General features: G+C 57.3%; 6 protein-coding genes across 6 annotated transcripts; 3 read left to right on the top strand and 3 right to left on the bottom strand.

Annotated features, from left to right (window-relative positions):
- Positions 1-146: 146 nt before the first annotated feature.
- B0H64DRAFT_472943 (uncharacterized protein) lies at positions 147-2,543 on the top strand. Its single transcript, XM_062807963.1, has 4 exons — positions 147-463; positions 528-1,046; positions 1,141-2,039; positions 2,198-2,543. The coding sequence occupies exons 1-4, from the start codon at positions 310-312 to the stop codon at positions 2,294-2,296; spliced, it is 1,671 nt and encodes a 556-aa protein (XP_062660256.1). The 5' UTR covers positions 147-309; the 3' UTR covers positions 2,297-2,543.
- A 534-nt stretch (positions 2,544-3,077) lies between these two features.
- Positions 3,078-4,427, bottom strand: B0H64DRAFT_456310 (uncharacterized protein; the record flags this gene model as incomplete). Its single annotated transcript, XM_062807337.1, has 3 exons — positions 3,078-3,416; positions 3,468-4,317; positions 4,376-4,427. 3 exons carry the CDS (start codon positions 4,425-4,427, stop codon positions 3,110-3,112), a joined length of 1,209 nt encoding a protein of 402 aa, XP_062660257.1. The 3' UTR covers positions 3,078-3,109.
- Positions 4,428-7,584: 3,157 nt separating this feature from the next.
- B0H64DRAFT_320381 (DNA glycosylase) lies at positions 7,585-8,781 on the bottom strand (the record flags this gene model as incomplete). Its single annotated transcript, XM_062800463.1, has 1 exon — positions 7,585-8,781. The coding sequence occupies one exon, from the start codon at positions 8,779-8,781 to the stop codon at positions 7,585-7,587; it is 1,197 nt and encodes a 398-aa protein (XP_062660258.1).
- Positions 8,782-10,477: 1,696 nt separating this feature from the next.
- B0H64DRAFT_108333 (Anp1-domain-containing protein) lies at positions 10,478-12,434 on the top strand. Its single transcript, XM_062797757.1, has 6 exons — positions 10,478-10,745; positions 10,828-11,456; positions 11,513-11,560; positions 11,614-11,694; positions 11,753-11,887; positions 11,939-12,434. The coding sequence occupies exons 1-6, from the start codon at positions 10,573-10,575 to the stop codon at positions 12,085-12,087; spliced, it is 1,215 nt and encodes a 404-aa protein (XP_062660259.1). The 5' UTR covers positions 10,478-10,572; the 3' UTR covers positions 12,088-12,434.
- A 373-nt stretch (positions 12,435-12,807) lies between these two features.
- On the bottom strand, positions 12,808-13,906 carry B0H64DRAFT_390214 (cytochrome b-c1 complex subunit 7). Its single transcript, XM_062803388.1, has 2 exons — positions 13,663-13,906; positions 12,808-13,489 (listed from the first exon to the last, which is right to left on the bottom strand). Exons 1-2 carry the CDS (start codon positions 13,779-13,781, stop codon positions 13,231-13,233), a joined length of 378 nt encoding a protein of 125 aa, XP_062660260.1. The 5' UTR covers positions 13,782-13,906; the 3' UTR covers positions 12,808-13,230.
- Positions 13,907-14,762: 856 nt separating this feature from the next.
- Positions 14,763-16,467, top strand: B0H64DRAFT_108415 (mitochondrial carrier domain-containing protein). The gene is made up of 2 exons (XM_062797758.1): positions 14,763-15,521; positions 15,579-16,467. The coding sequence occupies exons 1-2, from the start codon at positions 15,011-15,013 to the stop codon at positions 16,373-16,375; spliced, it is 1,308 nt and encodes a 435-aa protein (XP_062660261.1). The 5' UTR covers positions 14,763-15,010; the 3' UTR covers positions 16,376-16,467.
- The last annotated feature ends 272 nt before the right edge of the window (positions 16,468-16,739 follow it).

The raw sequence follows: 16,739 nt of genomic DNA on the forward strand, positions 1-16,739 counted from the left end.
AAAAGTACTGAACATATATCTGTCATGAGTAGAACAAAAAGGGGCAACTGCTCGTGGTCCCACGGTCTTCCTTCACATGGAAAAGGACCGACCTTCCTATCCGGCCCACTAGCGAACCCGCTGAAGGAGCTGAGGTCCCACTTAAATTCAGCGCATTCAGTGGGCCCTGGGACCTTGAAGGTTGCTTTCGCCTTGTGCTCGTACATACATACAAGGCTGAGCTTAGCCTTACATCCTCGTCAACGACAACACGATCGTGGATTCTCAGTGCGCGCCATTCTCAAAGCTTAGGCCCTAAACCGTCACAGCATGGCAGCCCCTCCGCCGCAACCGCCCAGCCGCGGCGGCATGTCGCTGTATGCAAATCTGCTGGACACCGACCCCTCGGCCTCGATCGCGCGCGACCCAGTACTCTTCAAGAACGAGCAGGATAATGCGCCGGCCAAGAAGGCCATTGATCCAGGTATGTTTTGGGCGAGACCTGTCTGCTATTTCCCTGAAAGATACTCAACTAACAATCCTCCTAGCCCTCCGTTTCCAACCCATCCGCCGCCCGCAAGTCAACAAACCCTCCGCCAAACCTAAACCCGCCTTCCCCAAAGCCCCTCCCGGCATCCCGTCAACCACTACAGCACCACCACCGCCAACAACAACAACAACAACAACATCAACAGCAGTAGCACCCCCACCACCCGCCGCCGCCCCCAACCGGAGCACCCTCGCCGACTGGGCCGCCACCGAAGACGACGAGTACATATACCACGGCGGCGGTGGCGGTGGCGGGGGGCCGGGCGGCGAGAAGCGGCAGCGGGGCGGGCGGCGCAAGAAGAAGAACAAGAGGGACGACGCGCCGCGCGAGACCGACTGGGACGAGCTGTACGACCCGGCCCGCCCCACCAACGTCGAGGAGTACCTGCGCAGCGAGGAGCGCGTGCGTGAAGTTAGGGACTGGAAGGCGGTTTTGTATGCACATCGGAGGGGGAGGGGAGAGAGGGGGGGGAGTGAGGAGGGGAGTGAAAGGGGGGAGGGGAGGGTGGGGTTGGGGAGTAAGTACAGATTACTCTGCTCTGCTTTGTGTGGATGTGTGGGGGTTGGTTGTTTGGTTGGTTGTGGGAGAGCGGGTGTTGACCGAGTTTACAGATCAGTTTGCGCCTCCGGCAGCGTTCACCTTTGCGCCGCCGCCGATGTCGCCGCCCCGTGTAGCGGACGATGCCACCGGCGACGACGCATATGCCCGGCGGTTAGCATTATCAGGCATGGCACCACCACCACCACCCCCTCCAGCAACCGTATCACCAGCACCCCCGCCGCCGCCACCACCACCCACAGACACAGACAACACCACCATCTCCCGCGCCCCGGTCCGCTACTCACAACCCCCGAACCCAGAAGACACAACCGCCATGGACATCGACAAAGACGACACCGACTACGACCCCGAAGTAAACTACGCCTCCATCCCTCTCCCACCCACCACCACCACCACCCAAACCCAACAAATCCAACAACCACCCCCATCAACAAACCCAGAACCACAAGCCGAAGAAGAACGCACCACCCGCCCCGGACAAAAGGGCTTCGCCCAGCGCCTCATGGCCAAATACGGCTGGACCAAGGGCAGCGGGCTCGGCGCCGCCCAGTCCGGCATCCCCACGGCGCTGCGCGTGCAAGTCGAGAAGCGCAAGCGCCGGCCGGATGCCGAAGGCGGCGGGTTTGTTGGGCCCGCGGGCGGGCGCGGGCGGATTATCGCGCCTAAGGTTAAGAACCAGAACCAATCTGCTGCTGGGGTTGGTGGTGGTGGTGGTGGTGGTGGTGGTGGTGCTGGTGGTGATGGGGGGGTGGGGAAGATGTCGGTTGTGGTGGTGCTGGACCGGATGCTGGATGGGATGGGGGATGTGGAGGGGGAGGTGGAGGCCGGGTTGGGGCAGGAGATTGGGGAGGAGTGTGGGGAGCGGTATGGGCGGGTGGAGAGGATTGTGGTGGATGTGGAAGGGGGGAGGGTGTTTATTCGGTTTGTCGAGGGGGTTTCGGCGTTGAGGGTGAGTTGGCGTTCCTCTTGCGTTTCGTTTTTCGGGGTTGCGACTTTTCGTCGCCGGCGTCTCGATTCCCCTGTTTTTCCCCCTTCCTGTACACAGGTCTCCTTTGACGGTATCACAACCCCCCCGACAGACGGTCTGACTAACGTGGTTGGTGATAGGCTGTCAACGCCCTGCAGGGGAGGATATTCAACGGGAATGCGATTGCGGCGAGGTTTTATGATGAGGAGAAGTTTGAGGAGGGGGTGTATGATGGATAAAGGCCCGCCAGGACGTCTACTCGGAAATAAACCAAGATAGTGACAGCACGCTTGACTGGCATAACGTCCTCGCAGGGTAGCACAGATTCAAAGTCATGGGAACGGCATTTGTTGGCATCTCACAAGATCTAGCGACAGCGTACAAGATGTGGAATCTAAGACGAGTTAGGAAGGGGAAGCTCAACCCATAAACAACTTCTGGGTATCACAGGGTGCGAATCTGACAAACACTGGAAGATCTACAATCATGGACACCAACTGATGGGAATCAAGTTCAACACTACGAGGACGGCCACCCCATTATTACAAGGTACTAAGAGAAACTCCATACAAAGCAGATGAACTACTGAACAAACACATCGACTGATTACCGTCCGGTGACTGAATCGGACCTCCGCACATACCAAAATCGTCCTGTCCAAGCTCAACCTGGCCAATGACCCGCTACCTTGGCCCCCAACCAAACGCCAGAAACGCCAGAATTTGTTGACTCTGTCCACCCACGCCATCTTTCCCTGACCATCCAGACAGTAACGCGAGGGAGAAGCCATGTCACATAAACGTGGGCGGAGAGGAAGCCAAATCAACAAATCCAGCGTCTCTATCGAGATATTAAGTCTAGCGGTGCGGTATGTAGTATTGCGCGGCGCGCGTGACGGGGTATGCGGAGAGCCCAGACAAGTGGGAGCAAAACAAAACTCGACAGTCATTCAAAGGAAAGATAGGGGGGCCGTGGTTTGGTGTCCGTAGCAGAGAACTCGCATTGCCCGACCAAGTAAACTCCAGGTTCCCAAATTGACAAGGCATCCATCATTAGAGAGCCGAGGCGAGGCCAGCGACGGCGACGAGACCGAAGAGGGCGGCGTTCAGGACAAGACCGGCGGCACCGTTCTCATCATCATCGCTGCCGTCGATGTCGCCAGAGTCGGAGGTCGACCCGTCAGTATCCTCGTTAGCCTTGTCGTTGTCGGACGTGCAGGTGAAGACGCCCTCGATGGTGCCATCACCACCCTGGCTACGGGGAGCAGACTCCTTGAGCTTGTCGCACGACTTCTCAATGTTGGCAGTGCTGGAAACATCAAAGGCACCCCTGACGATATTAAGCTCCGGGAAGCCAACCCTGGTTTGAGATTAGTCTTGACACTGCCGGGATGGATACGGGGAATCTTACTCGGTAAAGTTGCCACGGAGCTTGATAGCACCGCTGACCTTCGTCAGCTTGGGGAAGAAGGTGACACGGTCCAGGCCGGTGTTGTTGGCGATGAGGAGGCCACCGGCGATCTCGGTCAACTTGGGGAAGGTCATGTTCTGGAGGAAGCCGTTGCCGACGAACGAAATGTCACCGGTCTCGGTGTGGGTCAGGTTGGGGGCGCTGAAGGACTCGAACAGGTTGGAATCGAAACGAGCGGAGCCGTTGACGACCTTGAGGGCCGGGACGGAGAACTGGGTCACGTTGGCAACCTCCATGTTGGCGATCCAAATCAGGTCCGACAGGTCGACATCGAGATCGAGACCGTTGGCCTGGATGATTAGCTCGCCGCTGACCTGAGTCAGCTTCGACTTGTACTCGGAAAGACGACGGTTGTTGTCGAGCTTGAACGACTTGGCGCTGGAGAGCGCGAAGCCGTCCAGGGTGTCCAGGAAGGTGTCGCTGAGCCTGACGTTGTCGGCCTTGGTCAAAGGTCCAAGGCTCACGGTGTTGAGAAGCGTGACCGACACCCACTCGATCGACCGGGCCTCGGTGAGCTCGGGGAACTGGAGCGAGGTGAGGAAAGTGGCTTCTTCCAGCTTGAAGTTGCCGCCGATTTTCTGCACGCTGGAGCTCGAGAAGGTCGCGAGCTGGCTGTTGTTGCGAACGATGAGATCGCCAGTGATCTCCTCGGGGCCCGACAGATCAATGGTGGCGCCACTTTCCGAGCCGATCACGACGGTGCCCTTGACGGTCCGGCAGCTCGCGAGCTTGGTGGCCTCGGCCTGGCTGTTGACGGTGGTCGTGGAGACGGTGCAGGTCCCGGATTGGGCTGTACCGCAGTCAGCGTGTGAACCAATTGCCCAAATTCCCATGCGATGGGCACTCACCTGCGACCGAGCCGATTGCCGCGAGGGCGGGAAGAAGCTGCTTAACAAACATCTTGGTCAAGTCTGTTGATGCTCACTGTTAGAATATAGTCCTAAGCCACGATGCAGCCAGTCCCGTCGTGGGGCCGGAAAAGGCTATGCAGGTGCGGTGATATGATGGGATACGAAAAGATCGAGTTGAAGGGTGTTGCTTGGGAGTTGGTTCACACAACCCAGGTACCGCTACCGAAGCAGACGCGTCGAGAGCCGTGAGGCAGACAGTGCGACTGACTTGGCCCGTATACCGAATCTCCGTGTTAGAGAATCCGGGTAGCCTCTGCCTTCCGTCTGCCGTCAGGTCCTGGACCTAGTTTGCGACTCCAAAGCGGATATCAGGAAGGCGGGATGGGCCCAGTTACGATGAGACTCGACTCGTGAGAAGTTGAAACTCGTGGCTCTGGTGCAGTGGAGGGTTTCAAGGAAGGAAGGGGGCGCGGATGACAACGTCCTCGTTCTTCTGTCTGCTTGCCTCCGAGCTGCCCATGCAACTGGAGTTCCAATGCCAACGCACCTCTTTAATGGAATGGTTGATGTCGTCGAAACTCCTCGCGGTCGGTTGTGTTCGATGCGGATATGCCGGAAAAGGCGAGGTTTTGAGAAGTGGTAAAAGGTGAATAAACGGGCGAGCGGTCGTGGCTGGACCTCTTCTTCCACGGGAGAATAACGAGTGTACTGAAGCAAAAGCTAACGAGGGGAGGGAAAAAGTTGATGTAAAACGGGAAGGAGAGAGGCGTGAATTGAGAGGGAGAGTCTCGACCAAAGGGGCAGAAAATACAGAAACCTGCCAGGAAGGGGGTAATTGGAGCTAAATTATTCTGGTGGGGCCGCCTTCATCCGGGCACGCCCCCCTGCAGGTTGGCAGTTGAACAGTTCCAGGTTGCGCGCTCCGAGGCGCCCCCGGTGCCTCCCAGAAACCGCTTGTCTCAGCTTTTCAGGGGCTGGGAAATCCGGTCCATTCTGCACTGTGGATCCTCATCCTCTCTTCTGCGTTGGCAGCCGCCATAAACTAGTTAACTACGAGACTCCCTAACTAAAGTCTATTATTTGCTTTCTTTCTTTTTTTACACACTGATATTTCGCGACTTTCCGGGCACCGGACAACTTGGAGGCGCGGGAGCACGCCCAATGCGATCCGAGCTTGGCGAGATGAAGGTGTGGCCCTAGTGGCTGGTCATTGTCAGGACCGTATCATCGTTGCGGGTCGAATTCCTTGAACGAACAAGGTTCCCCTGACAGCCCGTTCCAACTTCCCAGCTCGGCCGAGCCTGTGCTGTCCTCGAGCTGCTCTCTGTTTCGGTGGCAGGCGACCGCGCCGACGTCGATGGCGTTTCTTGGCTGATCTTTGCTGGGGTCGAGATTGGTCTTTCCTCGGTTCGGTTCTTGAGTCCGGGCTCTCCAAGCTTCTGAACCCCACCACGGTCACGCATTGAGTCGCTTCGATCGAAAAAAAAAGTCCCACTGCCGCTGGTGCCAAATCATTGGTGTTGTTGGTGGTCCTTTGGCGTGTCTGGGCCGTTGTTTACCACGTCCCGCGAGGCGCAGTGATTCGCGATGCAACAATCTGCAGACGGGTGCAGCTCTTGCAGTAGCCTGCAGGAAGGTAATCCCGATTTGCTGATCCCGGCACAGCAGTCTGCGGACCTTCGATGGAGGTATGTGCCACCTGCCGTGCTGCCTTGCTTTTCGTGGATGACGTCTGCACGAAACAAGACGCGGAACAACCAGGAGTTGATGGGTTTTCTTGTCCTCACATTGTTTCGGTTTCGCCTTCCAGCCACACACAACCTTCAAAACATGGTACCGGACTAGCACGCTGGCAACGGGCACAGAGACCGCGCGACCAAATGAGTCTTTCACCATCCATGATTGGCTCGTCACCTTGTCAACACGAAGCGAACCCCCAAAGTCGCACCCCACCTTGGTTGAAGCCGATCATCGAGCCATCGCATCTCATTCGCCCCCTGACTTCAAATCGCCCAATCGAACCCGGACGATTTGCACAATTGAGACGCCATCTCCTGCCAATCTCGTCCTGTTTTTTGCTCGCAAGTTCTGGCCGCCCAGTGTCGTCCGATCTCAAGCTGCGGCCAGTCCGATGATTCATGCCCCAGCGCTGGTTGCTCTGGTGCTGAACGGGGATATCTGCACAGACAAGATCGTATTCGACATTCCAGAATTCTTCTTGACCAGGTACATAACCACAGTCAGCTCGTAATGGACATCCACCCGGCAACCATCATCATGGAGCTCCGAACCCAAATCGCCACCACCGAGCGAAGTTGGCTCGTGCTCTGCTCCAGCGGACGGGGCCTCTCAGTGTTGTTATGTATGCATGTTCCGGTGCGACAACTCCGAGCGGCGCCTCCCGTAGTTGCGTAAGCTTGATGTTGCGCACATTGGGCGTTTGCACGTTCTCATCCAACCGCGAACTGCGCTGTTCACATGTGTTCTTCAGGCCGAGGGTGATACGGAACGTTCCGTCCTCACGAAAGGGGGTCAACAGCAGGGCAACACCACCAACCATGCATGCTCTCCAGGCGCCGGCCGCTGGCAACCCGGAGCGCCTCAGCGAAGCCTGAGCGTCATCGTCTTCCAGATGCACCTTGAACTTGACAACACTGTCTTGTGCCACCGTTAACACGCCGTCCTCTTGTGCAAGGTGCTACCACACAGAAATGGCGGCGAGCTGCAGCATGCACGGCCGGTCCGTCGGGAGGCCGCCGTCCTATCAAGCAAATGCTCCGGGCAACGCGCTGGCCCGACCAACCACCGATGAGTTGCGTGGCCGAAAGACCGAAAGACTGCGAGCGACCGATCATCCCCTCTGAAACGTAGCGCGGCGCTCAGCAGGAATTCAAACTGGGAAAAGCCCCTGCCAGGCCAACGAGCGCCGTGGAAGATCGGCAGGGAACTCTGGCAACGGCATTCACGATGCATTGACGGAAGCTTGTTTTCTGGTGCCACCACCTGTTCCCACCCCGACACGACGCCTATTGTGTGAAGAAGCCCGGTGAGGTCTCACAGGCAAAGCCTGATAAGCTGAGCGGTATGACAAAACACGCCGGGAACGTCCCACAAGGGAGACTCCTGGAGGCCACCGTGCCCCCCAATCAATAAGGGTACACGAAACCATACCCACGGGACCTTCCGCTTCCCATCGCCACCCCGCCTCACCAGCCCCACGACTCCATGGTACTCACATCCGTCTCCAACACGCGCCACATATACCACATGAACAGGCTCCTATACGGGCGAAACCGCTCCGCAACCTCCTCCATCTCCCGCTCGCCCATATACTTCCACTTGCCCCCTTTAGCCTTCAGCCGGGCCACGTCCCGCCCCACAAACGCCGCCATCCCGCGCTGCACGCCCAGGTCGCCCGTCGAGAACACGTCCAGCCGCTTGAGCGCGAAGCACGCAAACATCTCGACCGACCACCGCCCCAGCCCCCGCACCGCCGTCAGCCGCGCCAGCACGTCCTCGTACGGCGCGTCCGCGAGCAGCTGTCCCGTTAGCTCGCCGGCTGCGAACTGGGTTGCCAGGCCTTGGATGTATTCGGCTTTGCGCTGGGAGAGGCCTGCCGTGCGGAGGGTTTCGAGAGCGGTGGCCGCGACGGCATCCGGGCGTGGGAAGGGGGGGGTGCTGGCGGAGACGTCGTCGGCCGTGGCGGCGGGTTCCGAGGAGGGGGTGGTGGTGGTAGTGGTGCTGCTACTGCTGCTGTTGCTAGTGGGGTCAAAGAGGGCGATGAAGCGACCTTTGATGGTTTTGGCGGCCGCGCCGCTCACTTGCTGCGAGATAATACTACTACAGAGGGCCTCGAAGGGGTCGACCTGCTCGGCGAGACCCTCGGGCGAGAAGATGCGGCAGTGGTGGGCGTCGATGAGCGGTTTCATGCGCGCGTCGACCTTGATCAGGTGCGCGCAGGCTTCTTCGAGGAGGCTGGTTGTTGTAGTGGTGGCGCTCGTCGCCGGTACTGTAGACTTGATGACATCGCGGAGCTTGGAGGGTATAGGCTCGACTGCGGTTGACGCAATGATGCGTGATGTCTTGGGAGAACGGAGGACCGCGTTGGTACGGTTCGGATCCGCTAGACGGGAGACCGCGGCAGGTCTGGGCTTTGCTGTGTGCGCACCCTCCGTGATAAGCTTAACTTCGGCAGGTGTGGGCGTTTCGGGCACGTCATCCGTCCCTTTAGTTCGCCGCTTTCGTGGTGTTGACGGCGCCTTTTCGGTCTCCCCAGTTGCCGGGGCTTGTGTGGCCGCTTTTCGCTTTCTTGATGCCACTGAAGGTGCTGGTGGAGACGCCGGCTCAACGATCGCAGCATTCGTGACCAGAGAAGCTAGCCGAGCCGATCTCCGTGATGCCATATTTCCGGTCTGTGTTCAAAAATCCGAGTCCGTGGACTAGTTTCGAGTTGTGAGAACCAAGAGCTTGTTCTCGGTTTCTCGCTCGAAAGGAAAACGCAGGAATGGTAACTGCAGGATCTTGAGGCAAGTTGGGAGGTCGAAAGTCAGACTTCTTGATTGGGAGATGAGGGCCTAAAACGAACGTCCGAGGGAGTAATGGCGGGGTTACGAGGCAAGTCCGAACTTGGTTATTCAAGGGCGATGACAATCAATGAGGTGAAGATGTGAGTGAGTGTCCAGTGTGTGGGCGCGGTAATGTTTTTGTTTTTGTTTTTGTTTCCGTCGCAATAAACCGGAGAGAAGACCCTCCCTATCTTACCTAATCTTCGGAGAGTTCCCTTTATCCTTCCACTGCTGCCGTGAGACGCGCGCCCTTCGAGATGTCATCACGTTCCCCGCGCCTGCTCACGTGGCACCCGGGGCCGCCAAACCGCAATTGGGGTTGCGTGCTGCTCCTCCGGATGCGGGACGGGAGCCCCGGTGTGTCTCATGCCAAGGCGGGCTTCTGGAAACAATTGCCTGGAAGCCAAGAAGGTTCGTGCCTGAGCGCGTTCATTCGGGTCCACCAAGACTTCAAATGCGAGGGTCCAGACCTCGATGGTGGGAATCGTGGTTTCGATAAGATTCTAGGTCTGCTCTGATGCTGATGAGGGACATGAAATTAACAACTATTTCCGAAGCAACGGTCTCGAAATAGCCTGTAGCCTACACTTGGTGCTGATGCAGGAAGATGGCAGTGCAGACCAAGTGATCGACGGATGCTTGGAAGGAAATCTCGGGCCCGCGAATTGTTTGAGCCATCCTTGCAGGCTCGCAGAGACGGGCGGGACTCGAGTCTAGGAGCTTCTTTGAGATGCTCGAGATGCTCAAGATCTCAGAATACCATCAAAAAAGCGGGAGGAAGCTCGTATCGAACGAGATAGCGGCTTGGCCCCGTTACTGCTCCCGCAATCTTTGCCGCCAGAGTCAGGTCGCTCCCACGGCGCGGCGGAGGGGACTTGACTGAACTGCGGGGTGGAAAGGGTTCGTGGAGCTTAAGGATCAGACTCCAGGCTTAACGCATGTAAAGAAGAAGAAAAAAACTACTTATCATTACCAAAACCCACTGGCTTGTGTACAGATTAATTAACACGGGACCTTCGTCGATTGAAGGCACTGTCTCCAATCTTCAAAAAAGACCGCTCTGTTCGCGAGGTCGAGGCAAAACTGTCACCTGGGGGCCAGAGATTCTGCAATGGATGGATGGCGGAAGTGGCTTGGCCCAGACCAAAAGTGGACCAAAGGCCCCTAATCCCGGCGCTTCCCCTACCGAGACAGGCGGGTGCGGGCATTGGATGGTTCCTGTCGACAAGGCCTGGAACCAGTTCGCGCAACATTCCCTCGACGACTCTTCACGGCAGCCGGGCTTACGCATGCGGCTTCAACGAACGCAGACGAACCCAAGCCGCCACGACACCTCAGTCTCGCGCCCGGCGAAACGAAAGACGATACTTTGGCAGTTTGGACGTCGCATCGCATCGAATACTTCGCACTCGAGGCCTTCCATGCCATTCGTCGCCTAACTAGTGTCGCACTAAATCTGGCCACCTTCTGAGCTGCGATAACCCCCGCGGTCCTCTTCTCGAATCTAGGTTGGATTGGTTCGTGTCGTGAGACAACACCAAGGGGACACACGGCAACGGCGGCCCTGAAACCGACCAGCCGAGCCATTAATGCCCTTGCTGTCGCTGAGGGCGACTATAAGCGTTAATAATGCTGCTTCCTAAGGGCGGCGTCAGCTGGAAAGCTGCGAGATCAAGTCTACCACCAACGAGGGCGATATGGGTGCTGTTCACCAGGTCGCGGTTCCTGCTTCTCGTCGCCCTCGCCGGCATAATAGTCTTGCTATGGCGAGGCATCAGAAGCTCTGCGCCTGATATGCAAAGGTCCGACCTCCCCGGTCCCCAATACCCTCCCCAGGTGCCGGTTTCCCATGGCATATCACTAACACCCCACCCCACTCAACAGGTTCTACTGCTGGGGACCTTCAAAACCACCCATGGAGATGACGCCGAACGAACAGGCGTCGTGGACCGCCCACCTCAGTACCCCCGTCATCTTCAACCACCATGCCCCGCTCGAGATCAACTCGTCCACCATCCAGCATGTCGACCTGAACCCCATCAAGTCCACGACAAAGGCCGTGCAAAACAACGAGCGAGTCCTCATCCTCACGCCGCTCAAGGATGCCTCTCGGTACCTCTCTAAATACTTTGAACTTGTCGCCAAGCTGAGCTACCCCCACCACCTCATCGACCTCGCTTTCCTCGTCAGCGATACCACCGACGACACTCTGGCCGTGCTCGCCGCGGAGCTCGACCGGATCCAGAAGCGCCCAGACAGCGTCCCATTCAGGAGCGCAATGGTGGTACAAAAGGATTTTGGCTTCACGCTGAGCCAGGATGTTGAGGACCGCCACGGCTTCAAGGCCCAAGCGCCACGGCGCAAAGCCTTGGGCAAGGCCCGAAACTACCTCCTCTCCACGGCGCTCAAGCCTGAGCATTCGTGGGTGTATTGGAGAGATGCGGATATTGTCGACAGCCCCGAGAAGATCATCGAGGACTTCATTGCCCATGACCGGGATGTTCTCGTTCCCAGTATGGACACACAACCGTCAAAGGCTTTGTTTGACATATGGACTGACCACATGCAGATATCTGGTTCCACCGCTATCAGGACGGCCGCGACATTGAAGGCAGATGTGGGTTCAGCATTTATGTTCCGTGCTCGACCTTCAGCTAACCATTGGTGCAGTCGACTACAACTCGTGGGTCGAGTCCGACAAGGCTCGCAAGCTAGCTGCGAGCCTGGAAAAGGATGTTATCCTTGTTGAGGGTACGTGTCTACGATAAGTGCGCCGCTCCACGGGCCAAGTAAACTAACCTTGCTTCAGGCTACAAAGAGTTCGACACCGGGAGGACGTACATGGCCAGGATGGGCGACTGGCGGGACAACAAGGACCAGGAGATTGAGTTGGACGGCGTCGGCGGCGTCAACATCATCGTCAAGGCCGACGTGCACAGATCAGGTACGTGTTGAATGTTTTCAAGGCGGTCACCACTGTGCTGACACGATACAGGGATCAACTTTCCGTGCTACGCTTTCGAGAACCAGGCCGAAACAGAAGGCTTTGCGAAGATGGCCAAGCGCGCTGGGTATGGCGTTTACGGCCTGCCCAACTACGTCGTCTGGCATATCGACACCGATGAGAAGGGCGGAAACGTATAGGCCGACCACACTCCTTCGCCGACCCGGCCCACGGAAACCAACCCGCCGTGATGTCGGTCCCCAGAGGAAGCGATATTTCCCTGGTTTATTGTACGACAGCCCATGACGCATCTCGAAACAGAACCTCACCAACTTGGGGGGTCAGGCGTTAGGCGGTTAAGACGTGATTTTGTTTATTCTCTTCACTGTTTGCATCTTCTTCGCTCTGTTTCATTCTCCTTCGAAGTGACGAGCATGATGTGGCATAACACTCGACAACACCGAGCCGACCTCTCGAGGTCTCCTCCGGGTTGGCTTCATTTTCATCTTCTTAACCGTGTCGCGGGCACTTCAGAACGGGAACCGAGGCGGTGCCTCATTAATGCAACTGCTGGGTAGTATGGGTGTTGGGCAGGCTTGCGCATGATAGGGGTTTGAATTTGGAAAGTTCAATGCTACATACAAACGTAGGAAAATTGGCGGTAGCTGTTTTTAGGCGGTCACTGGGGCAGCAGCTTGCTGCTGTTACGGATGGATGGTTGGATGAGGTTAGGAGTCTGTCTCACTGCGCTTGGTTGAGTCTTTTGGGGTCGATCACCTCTCTCCTCGTCGGCGCAGTTTTCTTTGGCGTGAATGGGGTTCTTGCAATACAAACAACTATTTTGGCTGGCGGCCGGAAGAGTAGGGTAATCATATTATTGTGACTTTATATCTAGTAGGCCCCGGCTGAGTGTTAGAGAGAAAAAATATGTGAAGAGCAAAACCAGAACACGCCGTAAATACGGCGGGGTTTTACATGTCACAAATACTCGAGCTTGAACTCAGCCAGAAGCTTTGTGTTGAAGCGGCGATATGGGCTCGTCGAGTCAATCCTCTTCCAGCCAAATGGTGAGAGCACAAAGTGAATTGGGTGGGCGAGTCTGATTGACGGGTCAAACCAGAGGTTATACACATACATGCCAGCTCGTCCTCTCGAATAACGGCGGCAGCTCTATTTTTCCCTCACCGGGGCCTCCCGTAGCGCCCTTCGCGGCATGACCCCCCCTCCCCTAAAGTACAGTTCTCATCCGACCGAACCTCACTCCCCAACCCAAGCGCGCACCTCGCCATCTCACGACCTCCTCCCGTTCCCACCAACCATCGCTACCCACCCCCACCTTGCCTCTAGTGCTTCTTGAGAACGGTCAGGGTGTCGAGGGCGTGCTTCTCCTTGGACTCGGCGTAGACCTGTTCGAGGATGGGCGACAGGTAGGGGACGTCCTCCTCGGGCTTGGTCCACTCGTGCTTGGGCAGGATCTTCTGCTGCAGGCTGAGCTGCGTCGCCCGCCGGATCCGGTAGATGCGGTCGTAGCTCTCCTTGGGCGACAGCCGGCCCAGCGCCTTGAGCACGGCCTCGTCCTCTTCGACGAGCAGGTCGTCGGCCCTGTTTGGTTGGGGGAGGGGGGTTAGTTAGGTTGTTTGGCCTGTGGCTGCCAATGTAAGGTTGAGGGGAGAGCAATTGGTGTGGTGTGATGTGGTGTGTGGTGGTGTGATGTGGTGTGTGGGGGGAGAGTGGTGGTGGGCGAGCAAAGAATGGCAACGGGCTGTCCAACGCACCTCAGACCCATTTGACGGTAGCCAGCGGCGTTGGAGTACCAGCCGGCGAGCGGCTTGAGCATGTTCGCAAGCCAAGGCCGCTTGGAGATGGCATTGTACAAGGACGGCGCGACAGACATGGCGGCGGTTGTGGGTTGTTCGCGGGGGGCGTGTTGAGCTTCTCGAATTCAAATTGCCGCGAAATCAGACCCGTGGACCTGCGCTTCGAAGCTGTTCCCGGGAATTACCGTTCCTGCCTGGTTTGGTGCCTGAATCTTCGGGATGGTAACAATACGCCGGAACTCTTGGTGTAACGTAAGGGAGCTTACGTATCTTACATACACAACGTGACAACCCCAAATCCCAACACCCACTCAACGCGATGAGGTAATGGGTCAGCGGGAACAAGAATTCTCGCTCTTTTTGTTGATAACGTTCACATCAAAAAGCACTGCTCACGTGGGTCTACAAGCTTAAAGCGCCGCATGCTTCAAGTTTGCAATTTAAGTTACTTGTACACGGAACAGCACTGACAGGCAATTTCACCCAATGATTCTAAGAATACCTCGAGAAGGTGGTTGACGTAGCGCATTGCGGAGCGAAAGACGGTTGCATCCACGCTCTTACACTCCAAAAGATTCGCATTCCTGTTTCAGACACTGCAGCCCGAACGGCCCGCCGCAGCACCTCGGTATCCCGACTTCCCAACCATCAACTGCCCTCGTGCTCACTGCGCAGCGCAATTGTTGCATGACACGAATGAATCAACCTCCGAATCGGACCATAAACGAGACCCAATAGCGAGACCCATTGTTGGCAGACCGCCAACTCCAGCGAACAACTCAATCCTCGAGCCGGGGATAGTCCGCCCATCCCCCATCATCGGCGCTCACCGGCTTTCCGCAGCGTCCGATTGTGCAATCCATCCCCCCGGTCCACCCGCACCCGCCAAGCGCATTTCCCTTTCAAAGTCCCACCCATTGCCCTCCGAAACTCTCAACCCAGTTTCCCAGCAATCGGGCGCACTCGCTCGCCCAGATCTTCCAAGCCGAACTTGGATATCCCATAAACCACCCCGTGCACCCCGCACCTGAGTCCATGAGAAGTGACAATCGCTAGAAGTCACGATCCCCTGCCTGCGCGGGCGCCTTCCCCGCACATCGGCATTAGAGGGAATCGCAGGCAAAGAATCCCGTCACACTGGTCACAGCCGCTCAATGATATCACCTCGGCTTGTGCACTAAACCGAGACGCCTACTCCGTACCCCGTTGAACCCCCCCCCGACCCTTACCAAAAAAAACCGAAATCGAAGGAGCGTTTGCAAACCACCCACCGACGACTGCGATCCTGCCGCTTCTCCAGGGCGGCATGTCTCACAACGAACACCTATCTCCCGACGGACAATCTGCGCCTACATCGGGGGCAGAATATGGGGTAGCACTGCCTGGCTCCCAGGTATCGCAGTCTAGGGCGGCGGATTCATCACCGGAGGGGACAGGTCTGGCAGGCTTAGCAGCTGGTGAAGCGATGCCGGGCCCAGTTCAGCTCACCCTCAAGGAGCGATGGGCTGTCAACGCCTCGGATTCCCAGTTCAATGCGTTGTCGGGCGCAATCGGCGGCTTCACATCAGGGATCGTCACCTGCCCGCTCGACGTCATCAAGACCAAGTTGCAGGCACAGGGCGGGTTTTCAACACACGGGTCAGGGCACCCCAGGATCTACAAGGGCTTATTCGGGACAGCAAGTGTGATATGGAACCAGGAAGGACTCAGGGGCTTGTACAGAGGGCTGGGCCCCATCATAATGGGATATCTACCGACATGGGCGGTATGGTTCACCGTCTACAACAAGACGAAGCTCTTTTTGGGCGACTATCACAGTAGGTTCCTTGCCCGTGGGTGGAAACATCGGTCCTGGTGCTAACTGGGTTCTGCAGAAAACAGCTTTGTCGTCAACTTCTGGTCGTCCATCGTGGCTGGGGGCAGCAGCACCATAGTCACGAACCCAATCTGGGTTATCAAGACCCGTTTGATGTCACAATCGGGCGGCCACGACAGGACACAGTTCTCGCTCTTCCCCAAAGGAGCCAATACGCCGACATCACGACCGACACTACATCAGCCATGGCACTACAGGTCGACATTGGATGCCGCCCGGAAGATGTACACGACCGAGGGCATCCTATCGTTTTACTCTGGCCTTACGCCGGCTCTTCTCGGGCTCACCCACGTCGCCGTCCAGTTTCCTGCATACGAGTACCTCAAGGTGAAGTTCACCGGCCGGGGCATGGGCGCAGCGCCCGTCGCAGGCGAAGACGACAAGGCGCACTGGTTCGGCATCCTCTCGGCCTCGATCATGTCCAAGATCCTCGCCAGCAGCGCTACATATCCACACGAGGTCATCCGCACAAGGTTGCAAACCCAACGGCGGCCAATCCCAGGACACGAATACATGGAGGGCATGGGAGGCGTGCAGCCGGGCGTTAATGGAGCATCCCAGCAACCACAGGCCGGGCCCAAGTACAGGGGCATCGTCTCGACGGTCCGGACAATGCTCCGAGAGGAGGGTTGGCGGGCATTCTACGCTGGGCTGGGTACCAACATGATGCGTGCTGTGCCGGCTGCTACCGTCACCATGCTCACGTATGAGTACGTGATGCGCCGCCTCAACCATGTGCGACTGGACGGGAGGGAGAAGCTTGAGTTGCTGAAGGGGGGGTTTCCCGGAGCATGAGCTGGGAAGGGACACTCTTCAAATTCTGAACAGCCACCTTTCTTCTAAAGACGTCGATGCGAATCACCTTATCGACTTTTACCGTTCCTCCTGGGCGTCACCCTCAGCACACTCTCGTGCAATGGCCCAACCCTCCTATCTCCATCCATTCACCATTCCCCGTCTCGACGACAACGGTCGGGAATGACAGTTCTCTTGACACGATACGATACCCCTATTCAGAAGTGCGATGCAACAATAGACCAGGGCGGGCGGACAGTTGTCTTTAGCAACCAATTCAGCAAGCAGCAAGCGGTATTCGTTCTCTTATTCACCACAGGAAGTGGCCTCTTTCTTTTTTCTTCCACCTTTTTTTCTGAGCGGG

Source organism: Chaetomium fimeti, assembly GCF_033439085.1.
Source record: "Chaetomium fimeti strain CBS 168.71 chromosome Unknown B0H64scaffold_3, whole genome shotgun sequence".
NCBI classification, from domain to species: domain Eukaryota; kingdom Fungi; phylum Ascomycota; class Sordariomycetes; order Sordariales; family Chaetomiaceae; genus Chaetomium; species Chaetomium fimeti.